Source organism: Camelus dromedarius, chromosome 5 (assembly GCF_036321535.1).
Source record: "Camelus dromedarius isolate mCamDro1 chromosome 5, mCamDro1.pat, whole genome shotgun sequence".
In the NCBI taxonomy this organism is placed as follows: Eukaryota; Metazoa; Chordata; class Mammalia; order Artiodactyla; family Camelidae; genus Camelus; species Camelus dromedarius.
Window position 1 is genome coordinate 80,741,016 of NC_087440.1, and position 22,496 is coordinate 80,763,511.

At 33.3% G+C, this 22,496-nt stretch overlaps 1 protein-coding gene across 2 annotated transcripts in view; it reads right to left on the reverse strand.

Annotated features, from left to right (window-relative positions):
• EML5 (EMAP like 5) overlaps positions 1-22,496 on the reverse strand; it is a 130,034-nt gene that overhangs the window by 87,720 nt on the left and 19,818 nt on the right. For both annotated transcript variants that reach the window (XM_064486176.1, XM_064486175.1), the window contains exons 2-7: positions 20,042-20,201; positions 13,253-13,351; positions 11,410-11,478; positions 9,907-10,092; positions 7,760-7,895; positions 6,202-6,403 (exon numbers count right to left, since the gene is read on the reverse strand). In XM_064486176.1, coding sequence (XP_064342246.1) covers positions 6,202-6,403; positions 7,760-7,895; positions 9,907-10,092; positions 11,410-11,478; positions 13,253-13,351; positions 20,042-20,201 — 852 coding nt within the window. The remainder of the gene's footprint in view (positions 1-6,201; positions 6,404-7,759; positions 7,896-9,906; positions 10,093-11,409; positions 11,479-13,252; positions 13,352-20,041; positions 20,202-22,496) is intronic.

Below are 22,496 nucleotides of genomic sequence, written 5' to 3' on the forward strand. Positions count from 1 at the left end.
CAGAACTGCTTTTGCTGTATACCAAAGATTTTGTAAAGTTGCACTTTCATTTTGTTTGTTGCTAGGTATTTTATGATTTCTTCTTTGATTTCACCACTGACCCACTGGTTTTTTAGTAGCACGTTTTTTAGTCTCCACCTGGCTGTTCTTTTCCCTTTTTTCTTTCTGTGGTTGATTGCTAGTTTCCTACTCTTGTGGTCAGAAAATTTGCTTGTAATAATTTTGATCCTCTTAAATTTGCTGAGGCTTGTTTTATGAGCTAGTAAGTGGTATATCCTAGAGAACATTTCATGTGTGCTTGAAAAGAAAGTGTATTGTGTCTTTTTTGGAGGGATGTAGTGTCCTGTAGGTATCAGGACTTACTGGATAAGTCCAACTGATTTACTGTGTCATTTAGGACCTCTGTTGCCTTATTCATTTTCTGTCTGGATAATCCGTTCATTGATGTCAGTAGGGTGTTAAAGTCTCCTACTATTATTGTATTATTGTCAATTTCTTTATGTCAGTATTTGTTTTATATATTTAGGTGCTCCTGTATTGGGTGCATTTATGTTAACCAGTGTAATATCCTCCTCTTCTATTGATCCCTTTATCATTATATAATACTCTTTCCTTTACCTTTCTTTTTTAAAATTTTTTTATTGATTTATAATCATTTTACAATGTTGTGTCAAATTCCAGTGTAGAGCACAATTTTTCAGTCATAAATGAACATATATATATTCATTGTCACATTTTTTTCTCTGTAAGCTACCATAAGATCTTGTGTATATTTCCCTGTGCTTATACAGTATAATCTTGTTTATCTATTCTACAATTTTGAAATCCCGTCTATACCTTCCCACCCTCTGCCCCCTTGGCAACCACAAGTTTGCATTCTATGAGTCTATTTCTGTTTTGTATTTATGCTTTGTTTTTTTGTTTTTGTTTTAGATTCCACATATAAGTGATCTCATATGGTATCTTTCTTTCTCTTTCTGGCTTACTTCACTTAGAATGACATTCTCCAGGTGCATCCATGTTGCTGCAAATGGCATTATGTTGTCGGTTTTTTATGGCTGAGTAGTATTCCATTGTATAAATATACAACATCTTCTTTATCCAGTCATCCATTAATGGATATTTAGGCTGTCTCCATGTCTTGGCTATTGTAAATAGTGCTGCTATGAACATTGGGGTGCAGGTGTCATCCTGAAGTAGGATTCCTTCTGGATATATGCCCAGGAGCGGGATTCTTGGGTCATACGGTAAGTCTATTCCTATTCTTTTGAGGAATCTCCATACTGTTTTCCACAGTGGCTGCACCAAACTACATTCCCACCAGCAGTGTAGGAGGTTCATCTTTCTTTATAGCCTTGGTTTTAAAGTCTATTTCATCTGATATGAGTATTGCCATCCCCACTTTCTTATTTTTTCTATTTGCATGAAATATATTTTTCCACCTTCTTACTTTCAGTTTGTGTGTGTCACTCTGAATGAGTCTCCTATAGGCAGCATATTGCAGGTTTTTGTTTTTAATCCAATCTGCCACTCTCTGTCTTTTGATTGGAGCACTAAGTCCACTGACATTTAAAGTGATTATTAATAGGTATGTACTTACTGCCATTATAACCCTTGTTTCCCAGTTGTTTTTGTTCTTTCTTTCTTCCTTTTTTTTTAATTTAAAATTTTTATCTTTATTTCAGAATGACCTATAAGACCTTATTTCTTATTGTTGTTTGTCCTTTTGTGGTTTGATAATTTTCTTTTGTAGTATCCTTGAGTTCCTTTCTTTTTGGTTGCTGTGAATCTACTGTATGTTTTTGATTTGTGGTTACCATGGAGTTCAAGTATGTTGGCCCATAACTGTATCTACTTGCTTTAAATTGATAGTCATTCAAGTTCAGACACATTCTAAAAAAATCTACATTTTAATACTCCCGTCCCCCATATTTTGTGATTTTGATGTCCTATGTTACATCTTCATGCTTATCCTTTTACTGTTTATTGTAGCCATGATTGCTTGTACATTTTTTTTACTGTATTTTAATTTACATAGTGGCTTATTTAAGTGATCTTCAATCCTTACTATATATATTTGCCTTTCCTATTATGATTTTCCCTTTCCTACAGATTTATGCTGCTTTTCTATTTAGAAAAGATCCTTCAATATTTCTTACAGGGTAGGTTTAGTATTGCTGAAATATTTTAGTTTTTGCTTCCCTGAGAAATTCTTTATGTCTCCTTCTATTCTAAATGATAATCTCGCTGGGTAGAGTACCCTAGGTTGTATCATGCCATTCCATTCTGGCATGCAAAGTTTCTGCAGAGAAGTCAGCTGTTAGTCTTATGGGAGTTCCCTTGTAAATGACTCTTTTTCTCTTGCTGCCTTTAGAATCCTCATCTTTAATGTTTACCATTTTAATTATGATGTGTCTTGGTCTGTTTGGACTCATCTTATTTGGGACTACCTGTGTTTCCTGGACCAGGATATCTGTCTCCTTCTTTAGGTTTGGGAAGTTTTCAGCTACAATTTCTTCAAGTACATTTTAGATCCCCTTCTCTCTCTACTCCTTCTGGAATCCTTATCATGCATAGGCTGGCACATTTTATATCATCCCATAGATCTACAATGTTGCTTTCTTTTTTTTTTTTTTATTTGTCTTTCAGTCTGCTGTTCTGATTAGGTGATGTCCATTATTCTATCTTCCCGATCACTTATTCATTGCTCTGTGTCATTTAGTCGGCTATTCATTGCTTTTAGACTTCTTCTCACCTCAGGAATTGTGTTGTCTATTTTGAATTGTCTATTTTTGATAGTTCCTTGTTACAGTGATTTGCATTTTTATCAGTAATCTTTCTTAATTCAGTTAGCATCTTTATTACCACCTGTCTGAACTTGACTGATGGTAGACTGAGCTCTGTTTTATTACTTTCAGGGAATTTCTCTTATTCTTTTAACTGGGAGTACTTCCTCTGACTTTTCCTTTACTTAACTTTCTCTGTCTCTATGAATTTAGGAGAAAGTTATCTACTGTAGTCTTACAGGAATGTTTTCATGTGGGAGCATCCCTGTGTAGACTGTGTTTGTCCTAAATCTTTGGTGTGAACATCAGCCATGTCTTTCCTCAGGGTACTCTGGTCGTCAGCCCCTTGATAGGGTCTGTGGTTGGTGTTGGAGGATCTAAAGCTTGTGCAGGATGTGAGGCAGGGCTTCCTCTTTGCTCCTTAGCTATCCTCACACTGTCAGGGATGGGGTCTGCTCCTCAGTTGTTGGAGTAGAAACCCTAAGGGCCAGGGCTAATCAGGCTTCACTGTCCTTGAGTGTGTGCCCTGCCCTAAAGGAGGTGACTGTATGTGGTTTTTGGTTTGGGTTTTTTTTATTTTTTTTATTTTTTGGAGGAGGGGAGGTAATTAATTATTTACTTATTTATTATTACTTTTTAATGGAGGTACTGGGGATTGAACCCAGGACCTTGTGTATGCTAAGCACGTGCTCCACCAATGAGCTATACCCCCTCCCCGGAGGTGACTGCTGAAGCATGTAAGGCATTTGCTCTCATAGAGGACCTATGAGCTGCCTGTGTAGGCATCAGTGGCTCCACTCAGAAGCAGCCCAAGATTGCATCCTTTCCTCTGTTATGTTTGTCGCAGATCTAGTGCAAGGCTGTGTTTTGGAGTGGGCTGGGTCTGAGGGTCAGAATATTGTGGCTGCAGGAATTGAGGAAGCTGCACTGTTGCCAGAGATCTGGGCTACCTCTGCAGCAGTCTTCTCCCACAACTTGTCTGCACCAGATCTAGTACTAATCTGTGGGGTGGAGTGGGCAGGGCTTGGGCAATGTCGCTGAGAGAAGAACTGCTGCATGCTTCTGTGCGTGCTGACTATGGTCACCTACGCCCCAGCTGGGCCACACCCTAGGCCCCACAGTCTGTCTCTGCATCTCTTCCCAGGGCCTGGTTGACCCAGATCTCACACCAGACTATGGTGTGGAGTGAGCAGAGCCCCCGTGTTTGCCCCATTTGAATAGGGGAGTGCAGCAAGGTGGCAGCCACCAGTGCAAGGGTCTTTCTGCCCAGGTGGCAAGCCAGCATGCATGCACTCCTCTCAAGTAGAGTCTAGGATTTTCCAGCCCTTATGTCTTTCCCAGTGGTTATCCCAGCAGGCAAGGGGGCTTATCTCCACTATGTAGGCTCCCAGGACTAGGATGCCCAGATTGTGGCTCGACCTGCTCGCTCTCCAGGGCAAGGGACCTCCCATGCAGACCTTCTCTTCCTTTCAGATCCCTCCCAGAGGCACAGGTCCCAACCCAATGCCTTTTTTTCCCATCCTACTCAGTTACATGAAGATCTTTCTTGCAGCTTTGGTTGTATAGGAGTTCTTCCGCCAGTTTCCAGTTAGTTTTCCATAAGAATTGTTCCATATATAGATGCATTTTTGATGTGTTTGTCGGGGGAGATGAGCTCCATGTCTTCCTACTCTGCCATCTTGATCCCCCTCCTTGTTTTTACATTTTTAGATGGTTGAAAAAAACTTTCAAAGAATAATATTTTGAGACATGAGAAAATCATATGAAATTCAAATTTCAGTGTCCACAAATCAAGTTTTATGGGAACACAGCCACAATGGTTTGTCTTCATATTGTCATGGCTGCTTTCACACTAAAGAAGCAGCGATGAGTCCTTGTAAAACAGACAGTAGATGGTATGTGACACACATCACTCTGCACTGCTCCTTTTAAGCGCTACAAACCGCAGTGACACAAATACAGCCTGAGAGAAATTCTGCTTTGTATATTGTCTATTATTATATCATGACATCTTACTCTTTTTTATTTCCAGTACATACCCATATGTCAAAACAAGAAAAAAAAAAAAAAGAACAGTGAACTTTGAATGTTATGTTTTTAAGGCACTGGAGTATGGATTACACTGTTATTGAATTAGATGGTAAAGCGTTGTTTATGATGCAATGACACTATAGTTGTTCTAAAAGAATACAAATGTACATCAACATTACCAGACTAAGCACTCATCACAATATTTTCAACTCCCAGTAAAGTAATGGTCAGAAAAACAAGAAAATTAAAAAAAAAAAACTCACTGCAGCAGAATTTCTTTACAAATTTAAAAATTAAAATGCATTTTACTTACAAAAGCAACTTTCTGAATGGCTCATTTGTTAGATAAGCAAAGAAAGCTGTTTATTGGTAATGGATCATCTAAATTACTTTAGATTGCAGCAGCTGAAGAAATGTGTCCAGAAGAAAATAAACCTGTTTAAGACTATCAGCCTTTTGGCGAGAACAGTTGCTTACAGAGTTGAGGGTGTTGGGAACAACACTAACAGTTAATTAAAAACAAGGCAAATAATTGTGAGTGTTTTTCCTTGAGTCTTGGTGAGTCAACAGATGTTACCAATACTATTCAGTTGGTTATTTGAGGAGTCAATGCCAAGTTTGAAGTGATAAAGAATTAGCATCTTTGTGGAACAGCTACAGGCTAGAATATTTTCAAACATGTTACTGAGAAAGCAGTAAACAAGTACAACGTAAAGTGAAATTACATTGGGGTAAAAATATGTATGGGAAAAAAACATACTCAAGACCCCTCAATATGAGAGAAAAGCATATTTTCAAAACATAACAAAATACTATTTTTCACCTTTTGGGGTAATAATTGGTGCTGGCAAGGGTGTGGGAAGAGAGGTACTGTTACACATTGCTGATAGGTATGTAAATTGTTATTGCTTCTATGTAAGGTATTATCTATTAAAATTTAAAATGCATATATCTTTTGAACACTGCTAAGAATTTACTACAGAAATATTCATATTTACATGTGTACAAAGTGACATAGGTATAAAGATATTCACTACAAACAATGTATTTAATACCACAGAACTAGAAGAACCTAAACTTCCATCAATGATGGATTAATTGAATAAATTACAGTATACCTACACAGTGGAATATTGCATGGCTGTTAAAAAGCAGAGATAGTTCTGTACATTCTGATATGGAACAGACTCCACATAGGTTTTATAAGAGAAAAGCCCAAATCTTATAAATAGTTATTATCTCTATGAATTTTAAGCACCTATTAATTATGTTCATTTGTTATACCATAAGCTGAAGTTTAAGTCTAAGTATTTTTTAAAAAGTTTTTCTTATGTTTACCTAAGGACAAATTCCAGCTTATGCAATTACTTTATGATCTGCTTACCTGACTGAACGATCATCACTTCCAGTCACAGCCAAAGGTTTAGTAGGATGGATGGCAAGTGCCCAAAGTTCACCTTCACAATGCCCTTGCATAATTAGGAAAGGTTTGTTTCTTTCATGCACCACAATTTCAAAAATTTCACTGTCCTGGGTTCCAACCAGAATGTGGTCACCTCGCCAACAAACACTCCTTACAGATAAACCTAGTCAAAATTGAATTGTATTTAAGATCAAGGCTATAATAACAGAATGCCAATCTTCCTAAACCGCTACTAATTTTTCTACCTTTTATACCTTAGATGTAAAATAAAAGGAATCTGCAAGTCTTGGATCAACACGTTTTCTTTACTTATCCATACTGTTTTCTACATGGAATATTTCTGTTTTTATATACCCCAATTTCTGCCAATCCTTCAGGACAGACACTTCTCTTCCTTATTAGACAACATCAGTCACAGTCTGACCACTTCCTCAGCCAAAGCCTTATAACACAGTTTGCATCATCCAAAAAGTAATTATTCAGTAACTACCTTCATAGAATTGTGTTATTTTTCTCTTATAATAATCTGACTTTTTACATTGTATTTCATTTCTTCATTGTGCTCATAAAATCACTGAGAAGAGAAACTTCTACTTTTTCTGCATACAATCCCTCTGTAATCTCAGAAAAGCTAGTGTTTCCCCTAGTTTTCTTATCTATATAGTATGGCCAACAAAAAGTTGCTGTGTAACTTACAATGTTGTTGTGAGGATCAAATAAGAAAAAGTATCAAATTATTCTTTAAACTGTAAAGGACAGTAACACTAAACAAAACTAATGAAAACAGTATAACAGTTAACATTTACTGGATGATTATTACGTGCCAGATACTCTTCTAAGTATTTTACATATATTAGCTAATTTAATCCTCTTACTATTATTTCACAGTTATTCTTGTTCTCATTTTACAGATGACGTATGCAGCCCAAGGTCACACATCTAATAAGTGACTGAAACATGGCTTAAACATAGACTTGTGTAATTTCTAATCCTACTCTTACAATACCACACAAGGGGATAATATGTTTACTTTGATAGTGAAAAATTCTGTTTTATTACATTAATTTTTAAAAATTCCCCAAAGAAAAAAATGTCTCTTGATTGCTGATAAATTTAGATGAAAGAAAAACACATCTACATGCATTTAAGTCATACTGAACAAAAGTTCCCCTAACCCTTAACACACTTTATTTTCAACAGTTTATTTGCTAAACAGTTACATTTTGCATTCTAATGGTAAAATATTTTCAAAATTTAAGGTTGCCAAAGTAAGTACCTATCACATTTCTCTGTAGGTCCCATTATAATAGGCATTAGACATAAATCTTTCAGTAAACTCAGTCTTTAGGCAAAATTTCTCTTCAGCAGAAGGATTTTAATTAACTGTATACAGTATGAAGGTACAAATATAAGTCTCATTTATATTTATAAAACATACTTTAAAGCTTGCTGAAAGAAAGAGACAATCCTTGGTACATTTAAAATTTGCCTAGTAATTAAATATTTATTTTGTTGTTACCTTTGTATCCCTGGTCTGTTTCCCTGAGATCAATCACAGTAATTGGTTTAAAAGTTAAATCCCAAAGACGAATACAGCCATCTCTGCCACCAGTAGCAAAGCCTTCTTCACAAGCATTCATGCTAAAAATTCCTGCCTAGAAGAGGGAATAAAATAATTTAACAATACATACTTCTTTTTTAATATAAAGTAGAATGTGTTCAAAACAAAAATAGGACTGTTTTTCCATTTCAGTTGTTGTTCACCATGGAAGTGTAAAATTATAGAATGTGACTCTACAGGTTGAATTAAGATTTACAGTGAACACATACCGCAGAGGAAATACACTCGTAAGTTCTGCTTCAACTTATTCATGGAAAATATTTCATGACTCAGTTATCGTGCATTTCAGAAAGGAACTGTAATCAAATTTACCATAAATCAAACTCTTGTAATTGTTAACAATACTTACTTCTTAAGAAAATCTATTATATATGAAGGTAGAAATCTACTTTTAAAAATTTTTATATGACACAGGAATAAATAAATGCATCAGAAAACACAAATGAAAATCTAGAAATAAATCTATGTATATATAGAAACTCAATATATGACCAAGGTGGTATTTAATGATATGAGCATAACATAAGAGAAAGTTAAACCTTACGCCATATATAAAAATGAATTCTAGATGGACAAAATTCTAAATTTAAAAAATAAAACAAATATGTTAGAAAAGAGTCAGATGAACACTCCTGTAACTTTGGGCTGTGAGAGCATTTTTTATGCTTGGCAGATTACCCACAAGGTAATACCCACCCATAAAGGAAAAATTTTCAACTTTTCATATGAGAAAAGATATAAGTAAAAACAGACTGGGGGAAATATCTGCAATATGTATGACTGTCAAAAGGTTAATATCCCTAACATACAAATGAATAAAGGAAAGAAAATACAACAACAACAATAACAAAAAAAGGGCAAAGGATAAGAAAAGCCAATGACTAGAACACGAAATTCAAGTACAGATGACCCTTAAACAATGCAGGGGTTGGGGGTGCTGACCCTCTGTGCAGCTGAAAATTCTGGCATAACTTAAGAGTTGGCTCTCCACATCCAAGGTACCTCCAAATCTGCAGTTCCACGGTATTCATGGATTCAGCCAACCACGAACTGTGTAGTACTGAAGTATTTACTACTAAAAACAATCCATACACAATGGACCCTTGCAGTTCAAACCCATGTTGTTCAAGGGTTAACCGTAGTCAAATATATGAAATTTCATAAGTAGATAGGAAAGAAAATAAGAAGTTACTATTTTTAACCAGAGTACAAGCAAAAATTTACAATAGTGGTCATATCCTGTGCTGATGGTTATGAGAAAGAAATTGGTATTTTTATATACTGATGGTAAAAATGTGAATTGCCACAACCTTTGCTGGAATCTGCTGTTTCTGGTCTTCAGGTATTTTTGCTTAAAGCAAGGCCTGCTCTAAGTAGTTCTTTAATATACTTAATATGTAATATATATTTAATAGTGATTCATATTAATAAATTTAATAGCTTTTCTACTGTAGATCTTACTGCTAGCAAAATGGTTGCTCTATGCTCTAGCTCTCTTTACTGTGTGAGGGACCCAACTGCTAAAAAGCCCAAATCAAAGATCACAAAGGTTTTAACAACAGATGGTTTCACCTGATTTGATAAGTTATTTATATGAAAATCTCATGAAGTACAAAAATTAAATTCCTTTGCCACTCACTTAATGAGTTAATGATATAAAAATAAAGAAGTTAATTTTATTCCAGAACTATCCCCAATTTTCCCACTGGTAAATTAGCTACAAGAATACTACTTGTATTCTAATGTGGTTAATATAGAATAACTTTAGGTTACATTTTATAAATTTTTTTCAACACTGAAAGACACCATACTAAGCAATGGTTTGAACAAAATACTAGTTATGCTAATTTAATTGCATAATGTTTCTTCACTGAAATCTTGAAAACAAATAGACAAATTAATTCAATTGTAATAGTACTTTGCAAGTAACTGAACTGATTAGAAATTCTGCTATATTATAGAACCTTTTGTTCCCAGACAAGAAGGTAAGTAGTTAGGTAAGTAGTTAATATCTAAAAGTGTTTAAGATATTTAAACATACTTACCGTATGAGCGCCTTGTATTGTTCGTATAAGATTGATTCCTTTCCAAACATATATATCCCCATTGAGTGCACCAGAATATGTTAATTCATCCCTTGCACAGGCCAGGCACAATATTGTCTGAAGGTCACCAGTCTTACCAAAGACCCCTCGTTTTGGAGTCAGAGCATTTCCACATAAACTCCAGAACTAAAAGATATGTAGTATAATCAAATTACCAAAGAATGCTTATAATATAATATAAAATATTTCCAATACTTTGATGCTGTATTAGAGCAGCAGACTAGAAATTACCTACGAAATTCCCTTATTATACAATAGCATTCAGTGTTCACATCCTCATCTGAGTGTTGCCATTAGCTATATTATAGCAGATAAATCACTGTTTTCAATCCTTACTGTAAGAATAAGGGGGGGTTGAACTAGATTACTTTTAAAATATGCTATGTTTCCCTTAGGTTTCTGGAAAAAAAGACAGGTAAAAAGTTGCGAATGGATTAGCAATGAAAATGAAGCTAATATTCATTTCTTCAATCACACTGGCAGTCACATTTCAAATGCTCAAGAGCCACAAGTATCTAGTGGTTACTCCGTGGGACAGCGCTGATCTGGATTCTCAAATAATGGTTCGTAACTCCTGCTAAGCATCAAAATCATTGGGATACCAGAGCTTCACTCTCCAGAGATTCTGGCTCAATTTTTCTCAGTGGGAGCTCAGGTTATACTGTTTTTAATTTCCCCCAGGTGATTTAATATGCAGACAAAGCTGAGAATCACTGATTTGGAAGAAAGTAATAGATTGAAATTGGGACTTACTGAAAGGAAGAGAACCAGCTATACTTACACACAGAAATCACGGAGCTTTTACATTTAAAAATTATAAAGTTTCATTGATTAAAGTATTCATTAGCTATTTGAATGGATAAGTCATAATTTTTCATTCTTTGAGGCTTCAGACTTTAAACCTAGATCTTTAGGTCTTAAAATAAGATCCTGAGGATCATGGAACATCGTTAAGTATATAATATTAATGAATTATCTTAAGTGGTAATTTACTTTTTATAAAGTAGAACTTATTCTCTGGGCCTAATTTCTTTACGCAGAACTATTTAATGTGTACATCCCTGCCCTGTTCCATATTTTCTTCTTTAATTCTATCTGCAAACATTAAAATTTACCTGAGTCCACATAAAAGAATAAAAACCCTGACCCTGGTCATGAAGGCTTATGTTTGACTTCCCTATTTTCTTCCAAAAATGGACAAATCATTCTAAATGTGTATCTCTCGTATTTTTAAGCTTTACAAAGTAAAGGAACTACTCAGCTTTGAAAACATCAGAGAGCAACACAGTAATCTTTTTTTTATCCACCCCCTTTCCCTCTCCCTCTTTCTCTCCCTTTCTCTCCTCTCTCTCTCTTTCCATATATATCTGATATTGTAGTATGATAAGGGCTTAGTGGCAGAGAAGCAAACATGACTATTACAAAACAAGACCCTTCTAGTACCTTGATATGTTTAACGCCACAGCTGACAAGTTTATTTGGCTGGTACAAATCCCAAGAAATATCAAATATCTGTAAACAAATCAGATTCATGGTTAAAATACTTATTTTCAGAATCATTTAAGAACTCTGTCCAAAAAAGACCAAACAGCCCCAAATCCTACCTATCATTAAACAATATTCCTCAATAAATAATAATCAGAATCCTATACTGCAAAATCTTATGAGAAATAAATATGTAAATGATAAGGAACAAAAACTATTTGTTAGTTTCTATGAATCACATGAGGTGACTAGTGGAGTGAAAATTAACACTTCTATTCTTAACTTTTTTAAAAAATTGGTCTATAAATAACAAGAATGATTCAACAGAACTAGGGCATGAGGCAGGTACCTGCATAATTTCTACAGAGGAAAGATACTGAATACAACATACACTTAACACTTATATAGCTAGAAACTGACAATATTTTTATAGCTTTCTATCATACAGAACTATTTACATAAAGGATCCAAAAATTTATTTCACAGTAAAAATTCTGCTTCTAGTTTTCAGTTTTCTTTATTGTTTATGAGTCAAACAAAATAAACTTAAATTTTAGCGATTCCCTGGGCTTCATTTTCTCCCAAGATTCCATTAATAATTTTTGTTTCAGAATCAAACAAGAAAAACACGTGAAATAAAATATGCATTAGAAACACATACTTTAATAATAACTGAAAGAAAATTAATATTTGAAAAATAATTTGGTAACAAAAAAAAAAAAATCTGCTATCTGGGAGTCTTCACCATTTTCTTTGACAATTGCTTTATAATCACCAAGGATGTGTACTACCTCTAAAAATTTACAAAATAATACTCTTTAGTGATAATGCAGAAAGAATACATCTTATAAATTAATGTAAAACATATTGATACACCTTTAAAATACTAAGCACAAAAACACTTTAAAAATTCCAATGACAGTATCATTTTTCATGATAATCAGTCTATGTACTAAATCCAAATATGTGAAATGCTTTTATCTAAGTAAGTCAGAGCATAATAATAAAATGTACCTAACATTTTAATAATTATCTCAACTGTGTTTGTGTATAACAGGCTCCTCTGAGAATCTGCTAAAAACCGATTATTTTCCAAAATGCAAATACATACAAAATTTTTTATATAATTTTTATAGATTTATAGATTCCCCCAAAATAGAATCAATGATTATACCTCCTGTGCTGGTTCAGGTTAGGATTTTACTCCACACAAAAAAATCAGGCATTTTAAGAGTTTATGATAAAATTTTCGATATATTTTTATAAAAGTAGCATAATATTTAATTAAAAAGGTGACTACAAAGTATTTGTTATATTAATTTTATACAACTTGGAATAGGAATATATTTTTAACAAGTTTCCAAAGTACAAAATGTTAGGTCTCTAAAAATTTTAATACTAGTAAATAATTTTATATTCACACATGTAGTTATTTACCTTAACTATGATATATATGTAATAAATTAGTGATAAACCAAACTAAATAATAAATAGAGCTTAAGTATGAACCATTCAATTTTTAAATTTAGGTTTGACTACCTTAAAATTCATCATTTTTACTGAAACAAACACTGGGTTAAAGGTTTTATGCTAACACTCTACATATCAAGTCATGTTTTTCAGTACTATAATACAAATATGCATTCTAAGACTTTATGAGTATTTATAATTGCACTTAAAATTTTTAATTACACATGAACTATCTGTCAATAAGAAAACATAGAAACATAAAATTCCCCCAACTCTTCTCTGGCCTTTCCTCACCTGGTACCCACTAGAAACTCCAAAGGAGAATACTTACTCTGTCAGTGTGACCAGGAGCCATAGATAACATTTTCCCCCTTTTCCAATCCCAAACACAAACTGCATTCTTTGAATCAAGTCCAACTGAAACCAAGCGCTGAATTATGTCCAAGAAGTCCAGGGGGGAATAAAAAAGGCAAACAAAAAAGGAACCAAATTATAAATGGCAAACTCTAATCATGCATAACATAAACATCAAAACTTACACATTTATATTCTATAGACATCATAGAGAAAGGCTGGATGTATTTCATCTTAATATTATGCTAATATTTATACATATGTGTAGTTCTTCATATGAAGAAACAAAAGAAATATGTCCATTTCTAACAGTAGGAGTGACAAAATACCCTAAACATCTCTCCTGCCAGAAACTAAAAATGCTAGATAAAATGTAAAAATATCTTTTTAAATGCACTGTTGAGCTGTCAAGGAATTAAGGAATCTGAGAACAAAAACAAAGTGATTTCCTATGGGAATCCTGGGGTAAGAGAGCTCCTACACCCACTTTATTCTAAAAGTATCAGCCAGCTTCTGGTAAGCCTGATTTTTGTTCTGCAGGCTGAACAGAAATAGGAGGTAGAGTTTAGGTTCTGCCCAAGGTAGGAATTTGAATTGAAGACCTCTGACTAAAGCAGTGAACTCCTTAGAAAAAGAGAGACCAAGAAACCATCCCTTTTTAAAGAAGGGGCAGCAATGCATGAAGGGGGAGAAAAAGTCCCTGAAAATTTGTAGCCACAAGCAACCTTCACATGATTGCAGGGCCTAAATCCACATTAATCATGAATCCTTCAACTGAAAAATTTCATTCAGAATGGTCCTAAGGGTTGCAGAGTTTTCAAGCATCAACAATGCGGCACAGGAAAATATAAACCCTGTGTGGGAAAGATACTTCAGTCTATCCCTGAAAGAATTCCTATAGACAGCAATTCAATAAACATAAACTTAAAAATAAACAAACCCCCACATCCAATAACTATAAGAAATAAGGGACCATGAGTGAGAATCAGCAAGTTACCACAAACAGCAAAACCCATCTTATAAAGCATCAGACATTGGAATTATCAGATAATATAAAATAAGCTTTATGTCAGTAGAGAAATTGTCAAGGCTTCAAAATATCTTCATATGAGAAAAGAACAGGAGACTAAAAAAAGTATCCCAAGCAAATTTAAGGACGCAAACTGAATTTCTAGAAATGAAAAAATAAAATAAATGAAATTTAAAACTCAGTGGAAGAGTTAATAGGAGATCAGAGGGAAATGAAGAGACAGTTGAAAAGAGAAGACAGTGAAATGGGAAGTATGAGAGAGGTTAAAAATCATGAAAGATGGCCTACTGGCCATGAAGGAGTATCAGGGTCTGAACTTGTCCCCCGGCCATAAATAACTAGAACTGAACAAAATATGTAAAACAAATGTTTCCAGAAAGTGAAGCACTCTAAACCTTAAATGAGGGGGAAGCAAACATGTTAAGTCCTGCAGCTGCCCCAGCCTTCATCTAGAAGGCAATTTCCAGACTACAGCATAGAAAGGTGGAATTCAAATAGAGCCCAGAAGGCTTGCTAATTTGAGAAGACAGAGCCTGGAGTTCAGAGAGGCCAACACGGCTAGAATTTGCAGAGCAGAGAAAGAACTCTAGAAAACCTGTTTACAGTTCCCCTTAAGAACACCAATCTCTGTAGGGTGAAATACATGAGGCTATTAAAAAAAGAACAAACTGAAAAAAGAACAATTACTGGGAAACTAAAGCCAAATAATTTCCAGAGCTCACAAAGGGTCAGGATCACTCAAATTCCCAAAAGCAAGAATGAAGACATATCTTTGAACACACTGGGTAATCAGTAGAGATTCTAGGAGGGTCACACCTTAGTGAAGTTAAACCAGAAGTCCTAGAGGAAAAGCTACCCTAGCTCCACCCCAAAAAAGCTTAAAAGCAAGCTTTCCAAAAGTATCAAACTGATCCAGAAGAAACTTAACTACTTACAATAACAATGTCCAAAATGCTTTAAAGGGATACAACAAAATCCAGCATTTAGAATGTAATACACACAATGTCCAGCATCCAATTAAAAAAATTACTGGACATGTTAAAAAGGAGGAAAATGTGACCAATAACTAGGAGAAAAATCTATTAATAGAAAAAGACCCAGGAATCTCATAGATGATTAAAATTAGGAGACATTGGCTGTTAAAATGGAAACATTCAAGAACTATTTTTATTTTTTTATTTTGATTTTTTAGGTATTATCACCTTCAGTCTTTAAATTATTTTTTCAAGAACTATTTTTAAACAAACATATAAAGAATAAAAAGAAGGGAAGATATAAAAGAAAAACATGTTGAACTTGTAAAAATACATGTTAAATTAGCTAAAATGAAAAGTCACTCCAAAGGATTAACAACAGCTTAAACAATGAAGAAAAGAGAAATGAACTTGAAGATATAGCAACAGAAACTATCAAAAATAAAGCACAGAAAGAAAAAGGAAAAAAATTAACAGAGCCTCGGTTACCTTTAGAAAAATATCAAGTGGTCTATTATACAGGAAATTGTGATTTCAAAGGAGAAAAAAGATGGAAGAAAAGAAAAACAAAACAAAACTGAAGAAATAATGGCCAAAATTTTCTCAATCTGATAAAACATAAACCCACAAATCTAAGATGTTCAATAAACTTCAAGCAGGACAGTCACACAAACAGAAATAACTCATCAATACACATGGCAATCAAACCGCTGAAAGGAGTGCTAAAGAGAAAAATCCTAAAAGCAGCTAACATTTGCAGCAACATGGATGGACCTGGAGATCATCATACTAAGTGAAGTAAGCCAGAAAGAAAAAGAAAAATATCATATGATATCACTTATACGTGGAATCCAAAAAAAAAAGGGGGGGGGAGGGGACACAAATGTAGAAAGTACTTATTTACAAAACATAGACTGACAGACATAGAAAACAAACTTATGATTACTAGGGGGGAAACGAGGTGAGGAGGGATATATTGGGAGCTCAGGATTTGCAGATACTAACTACTATATATAAAATAGATAAACAACAAGGTTCTACTGTACAGCACAGGGAACTATATTCAATACCTTGTAACGGCCTATAATGAAAAAGAATATGAAAAGAAATATGTATATAAATATATATAAAAGAATCACTATGCTGTACATCAGAAATTAACACAACATTGTAAATCGACTATAAGTCAATTTAAAAAAAAAAGACACTTCGGGTGTGTAGGAACAAAGACTAAAAAATTATCCTACACTTCTCATCTGAAGTTATGCATAACAGATGACAACGAATAACCTCTTTAAAGTGCTAAGGGGGAAAAAAGTCAACATAGAATTGTACACCTACCAAAAACATTTTTTGGAAATTGGGTCAAAATAAAGTCTTTTTCAAGTAAACAAAACGTGAGAAAAATTCATCATCAACAAACCTGCAGTATAAGACATGATAACGAAAGATTCTTCTGGCAGAAGGAAAAATGATACCAGAGGAGACTTAATTTACACATACGAATGAACTGTACCCAAACAGTAAATATGTAAATAAGACTTTTCTTATTTTTCATTTTCTTTTAAAACTGTTCAAGGTCAAAATGACAATAGTTAGTATGGGGTTTACAAAGTGTGTAAAATGAATGAAAATGAAAGAAGTAAAATGAATGACAACAGTAGCACAAGGAACAGAAGGAGAAAAAGAAACAGCAAAATACAAAATTTTTTCCATACTCTTTCAAAGTATACAGGAAACTTCATGAAGAGGCAGACTATAAATTATATGCAAATTAACTCCTACACTGTTCAAAAGTCAACTGTATTTGTTACAAAGTTCGAGCACACTAAATACTCAAATGAGAAAAGTATCTTAATAGACACAACTAGACACATCCCATGAGTTCCTGCAATTGTGAAACATTCAAATAATGGACAATTAAACTTAAAAGATTCTAGCATGGGGGAGAAGTCCTTGTGATATCAGTGCTCATTACATATGGACTAGTTGTTACAAATGTTACAAAGTAAAAATCAAAATTTGCAAAATACCTAGAACTTAATAGATTAAATATTGGTCAAATCATACATAAAGCCATTAGAAATTAGGATCTGGCAGAGCAATAGAAGAAAACTCAAGAATAATACAATACGCACTTGAGATATGTCTAGATATCAAGAGATTACTAAAAGGCCCTTGGAAAAAATCAGTGAACTCTAATATTTTTGCAAAAACGACCCTTTTCATAATCATGTACCAAAAATCAAAGGTAAACTAAAGCATTTTATACCAGCATATAACTGACAAAATTTGGTTAAAAATTACACTTTATTCTTAGTTCATTCTATAAATGAGCAGAGTTGTAACTATAACTTGGCTTTTATTAAATATGGGAATGTGTATTTTATAAATTATGGTTGTCTTTTCAAGATAAAATACCAAATTCCTCTCTCCTACCCCCTCTCTCCCATTTACTATAAAATTTTAGTCCCTGTCTGATGTAGATGTATATAACCTTTTCATGCCCTAATTATTCTCAATAAGGAAGACTTTCAGTATTAGCATGAATAATCAATCTACTCAGAAGAAATCCTCTAAGAGTTGGGTATAGCTCAGTGGTAAAGTGCATGCTTAGCAAGCTACGAGGTCCTGGGTTCAATCCCCAGTACCTCTGTTAAAAATAAATAAATAAACCTAATTACCTATCCCCCCAAAAATGTAATAAAGTAAAAAAAAATTTAAAAAAAAGAAGAAATCCTCCAGAAAAAGAAAACTCAGCATACTACCAACAGGGAGACTCATTGGATAAATATTAATTGATCACTTACAGTTTCAAATCTAACAGAAAATGCAAAAGTTATACAATATTTCCTAGTTGGTATTCCATAAACAATTTATAGAAATTAGTGAATAGATAGATAAATTCTCAAATATATTTTTAACTAAACCATTTTCTCATTAACATAATTTCCGAAATACTCTTCTTAACTTAATCTTCAAGTGGTAGCAATTCCTTACAAGTTTTAACTATACTTAAGATGGATGAATTCCTTCTGAATTATAAATAACTACCTCCTAAATTCCATGTTTGGGAAGCAGTAGAGCACTGTGGTTAAAAACATGAGCTTTGGAGTGTGACTGACCTGGGTTTCCGCTCTGGCTCCATTTACTAGCTGTGTAACCTGGGGCAAGTTATTTAACCTCTCTAAGTCTCAGTTTCTTTATCTGTAAAATAGAGATAATAGTAATATCTATTTCATAGGGTTGTTGTGAGGATTAAATGAGATAATGTAGGCTTAGCACAATGCCTGGCAATTAATATGTGCTCAATTAACTTTTAGCTATTATGTTTTCTATAAGCTTATATTTTTACGTAACACGTTCTCATGAAGATCTCTGATAATAAAAAGTCATGTACCCAAGACTTTTCTTATAAGTTACTTAAAATAAGCAAAATTAAAAGCTTTCAACTAGTAAAAGCTATGGGCATATTTCTCTTTGTATACATAAGAGAAATTCCTCAGCAATGCAATACATTACATTTAGAAAGGGCAATTTTAAAATTAAGAAGAAAACATCTATAGTTAAGGTATACAGACATTTATAGTTAAAACATCTTGGATATCTTAATACCTCTGGTAAATGACTTTTAAAAACAAGTTTGTCAGCTAGTTTCATAACATAATCTCCAGTGAAGTAAGTAAAGAGTACTATTCTCTTCCTTTAAGAAAAGAAAATGAAAGTCTGATATGAGGACATTAAGGGATTTGAAAAACAATAGCAAAAATTAAGGTTCTGGAATTGCCAATCACTGCTACACAGTGATTCTAAACCAAGAAGCACATTTTTCCCCAAATGAGATGTTCTAGTTAAATCTTTATAGATCTCTTACCAGACTCTTATCATAAAGTCATATTAATCTATGCTGCTCAAAGAAGCTATTCCTCAGAGTTATAAATAAAACATCTACTGGCTATCATTTTCAAGTGACTAGAACAAAATGTAATCTGTTTCTATAAAATATAATCTACAAAATTAATTTTAAGAATTGAAAAGCAGATAATTAAAATTTTTCTAAAAGTTAAAATGATTTTTAAAAGTCTAATTTTAATGTAAAACTTTTGAAGATCATAAATTAATCACATCTGCAAAATCCAACTTCTTAAATATGTTTTAGGTATAACAAGTTCCATAAAAGCATCACAAAAGAGCTCAATTTTTTAAAAAAAATCAATGACCACAAGTAAATAATAATTTGGGAAATGATTAGTAAGTAGAATGATGATTATATCTTTTATCAATAACTTTGATTTTGTAAAAAGAAAGGCTCATATTGTAAGAAATGCCTTATTATTTTGAATTAAAAATGTAATTTTAATAGAAACCTTTAAAATAACTGAAAACTAAAATGTATATAGGTCTATTTAGAGAAACTTAATTTTCATAAGATATCTTCCAACTTTCCTATCAACATACACTACCTGGAAAAAGAGTTTTATGCAAAATTTTCCATAACAACCAAGTAATGTTCCACTGAGTCAGAATCACTTTGGCTCTCATAGCAGTAATTAATTCAACTGAAAAGTTCTTGAAACAATGAAATAAAGACTTATTATTATTTTTCTTGTATACATCCATCACCCATCCCATCTACCCACCTCCACCTTGAACAAATGTGTTTCATCAACTGCATTCCAATTTAATATTTACAGATTTATAACTTCTTATAGTACACATTTTAAAAACATAGTTTAGAAAAGGAGAAAAACTTATCACATACCTGCCCATCTAAGTCGAATGCTAAGCAAGCTATACCATGTGTATGAACATCCTTTAGAACTGATATGGTCTGCACAGTGTATGAATCCCAAATACAGATATAAGGCTCTTTTCCAACTTGTCCTGTTGCTACCAATACTCGTTCAGGATGCAATGCAAGGCTGCAAAATAAATAAATAAACAAATAAACAGATTTTAAATTGCCTATAGAGCTTTTATATCAATGTGAAAATTAGACTTTAAGTATTTATCCATTTAAAATAATTTGGATTTAAAATAACTTCCATAAAAAAAATCCACGCTGAGTTACCACTTCATAAACATATGTGATAAACAGTTGATGACAGACTTCATAATCCCTGTGATATGATATAGTGTGTGACAACTTCTCAGAAAAAGAAATTTCACAAGAGGCCAACCTACCCACAGCAACAAATTAGTAGCAATCCTACCACATGCCATTTTCTCATTAGGTATTCATCTGTTTTTAAGCCCTCTCTTCCATTTACTCTTTTATTGAATAAAAATTTAGACCAAATTTTAGTGTCCACAAATAGCATTTAGTAGCACTTCAAGAATAACATTAATATTAAATTATAAATCCCATTTTAAAAAACAGAAAAGTCACCCATAATTCACAGAAAGTAGTCTATGAGTCTTTAAAAACAAGACAAAAGATGAAACAGTTGGTAATGGTTTATGTACATCAGCAGAAGGCAAGGAATGAATATAAAATTTTCATTGATAAATTTTTCTACAAGTCTATTTAGATGATCATATTCTCCTTTGGGAGGAAAAAAAAATCACTCCTGGCATCAGGGTGGAGGATGAAATGAAAGAGGGAAAAATTAGGAGGGTATTAAAATAGAATTAACTAATTGGATGCAGGGAGTAAGGGAAAAAGGAAGGGGCTAAGATGACTCGGGTTTCTGGCTTGGGCATCTGGATGGCTTGGTGTGCTATTCATCAAGTCAGCGAATACTAAGTGAGAAACTAGTGAGAGGGAAGGTAAGTGGGAATGAACATTTGGTTCAACATATTAAATACAACCTATGTATATGCATATTATATTAATAAAAAACCCAAAAAACCCACATATGTTCATCTCAATAGATGCAGAAAAAGCATTTGACAAAAATCCAACCACTTTCATAATGAAAACACACAACAAATTAGGAACTGAAGAGAATCTCCTCAACCTGATAAAGGGCATCTGTGAAAATGCATAGCTAATATCACATTTAATGGTGAAAGCCTGAAAGTTCCCCTACAAGTATAGGAACAAGACAAGGATGTCAGCTTTTGCCATTTCCATTCAACATGATACTGGATATTTTAGCCAGGACAATTAGGCAAGACAAAAATAAAAGGGAGAAGTAAAACTATCTCTACTTGCAAATTACATGATCTCATATATAGAAAATTCTAAGGAATCCACCAAAAACAAAATAAAAATGAGTTCAGCAAGGTTGAAGGATATAAAACCAATATAAAAATATGAATTGTATTTCTATACACTAGCAAGAATCTGAAAACTAAATCAAGGAAACAATTACACTTATAATAGCATCAAAAAGAATAAAACACTTAGGAATAAATTTAGAACAAAAAGTATAAGACATACACTAAAAACTACAAAACACCATTTTAAAGATCTAAGTAAAGGGAAAGACATCTACTCTAGGCTGGCAAGATTGTTAAGATGGCATTACTTCTTAAATTGATCTACAGAGTCAACACAATCCCTGCCAAAATACTAGTTGCTTTTCTTGAAGAAATTGACATGCTGATTCTAAAATTCAGAACAGTCAAAATAATCCCAAGAAAGAACAAAATTAGAAGACTTACACTTCCTAATTTTAAAACTTACTTTAAAATGACAGTAATCAAAACAGTAATCAAGACAGTATGGCCCTGGCATAAAAACAGACACACTGATCAATGAAACAGAATTGAGAGTACAGAAATAAACTGATACATTTATGGTCAACTACCTTTCCATTAAAAAGAAAACTCTTTTCAATAGATGGTGCTAGACATCTCTATAACCACATGCAAAAGAATTAATTTGGATTCATACTCAAACCATACACAAAAAATCAACTCAAAATATAAGAGCTAAAATTATAAAATGCTTAGAAAAAACATAGGCATAAATCTTATTTAACTTGGATGAAACAGTGGTATCCTTTGATATGACATCAAAAGCAGAAGTGACAAAAGAAAAAACAGATAATGTGGATTTCATTAAAATTAAAAGATCTGTGCTTCAAAGGACAACCATCAAGAAGATAAAAACACAACCCACAGAATGGGAGAAAATATTTACAGAGCGCATATCTCATACAGTATGCATCCAGAGTATTAAAAAACTCTTTCAACTCAACAACACAACAAATAACCCAATTTTTTTAAATGGACAAAGAATTTAAATAAACACCCCCAAGGAAGAATAT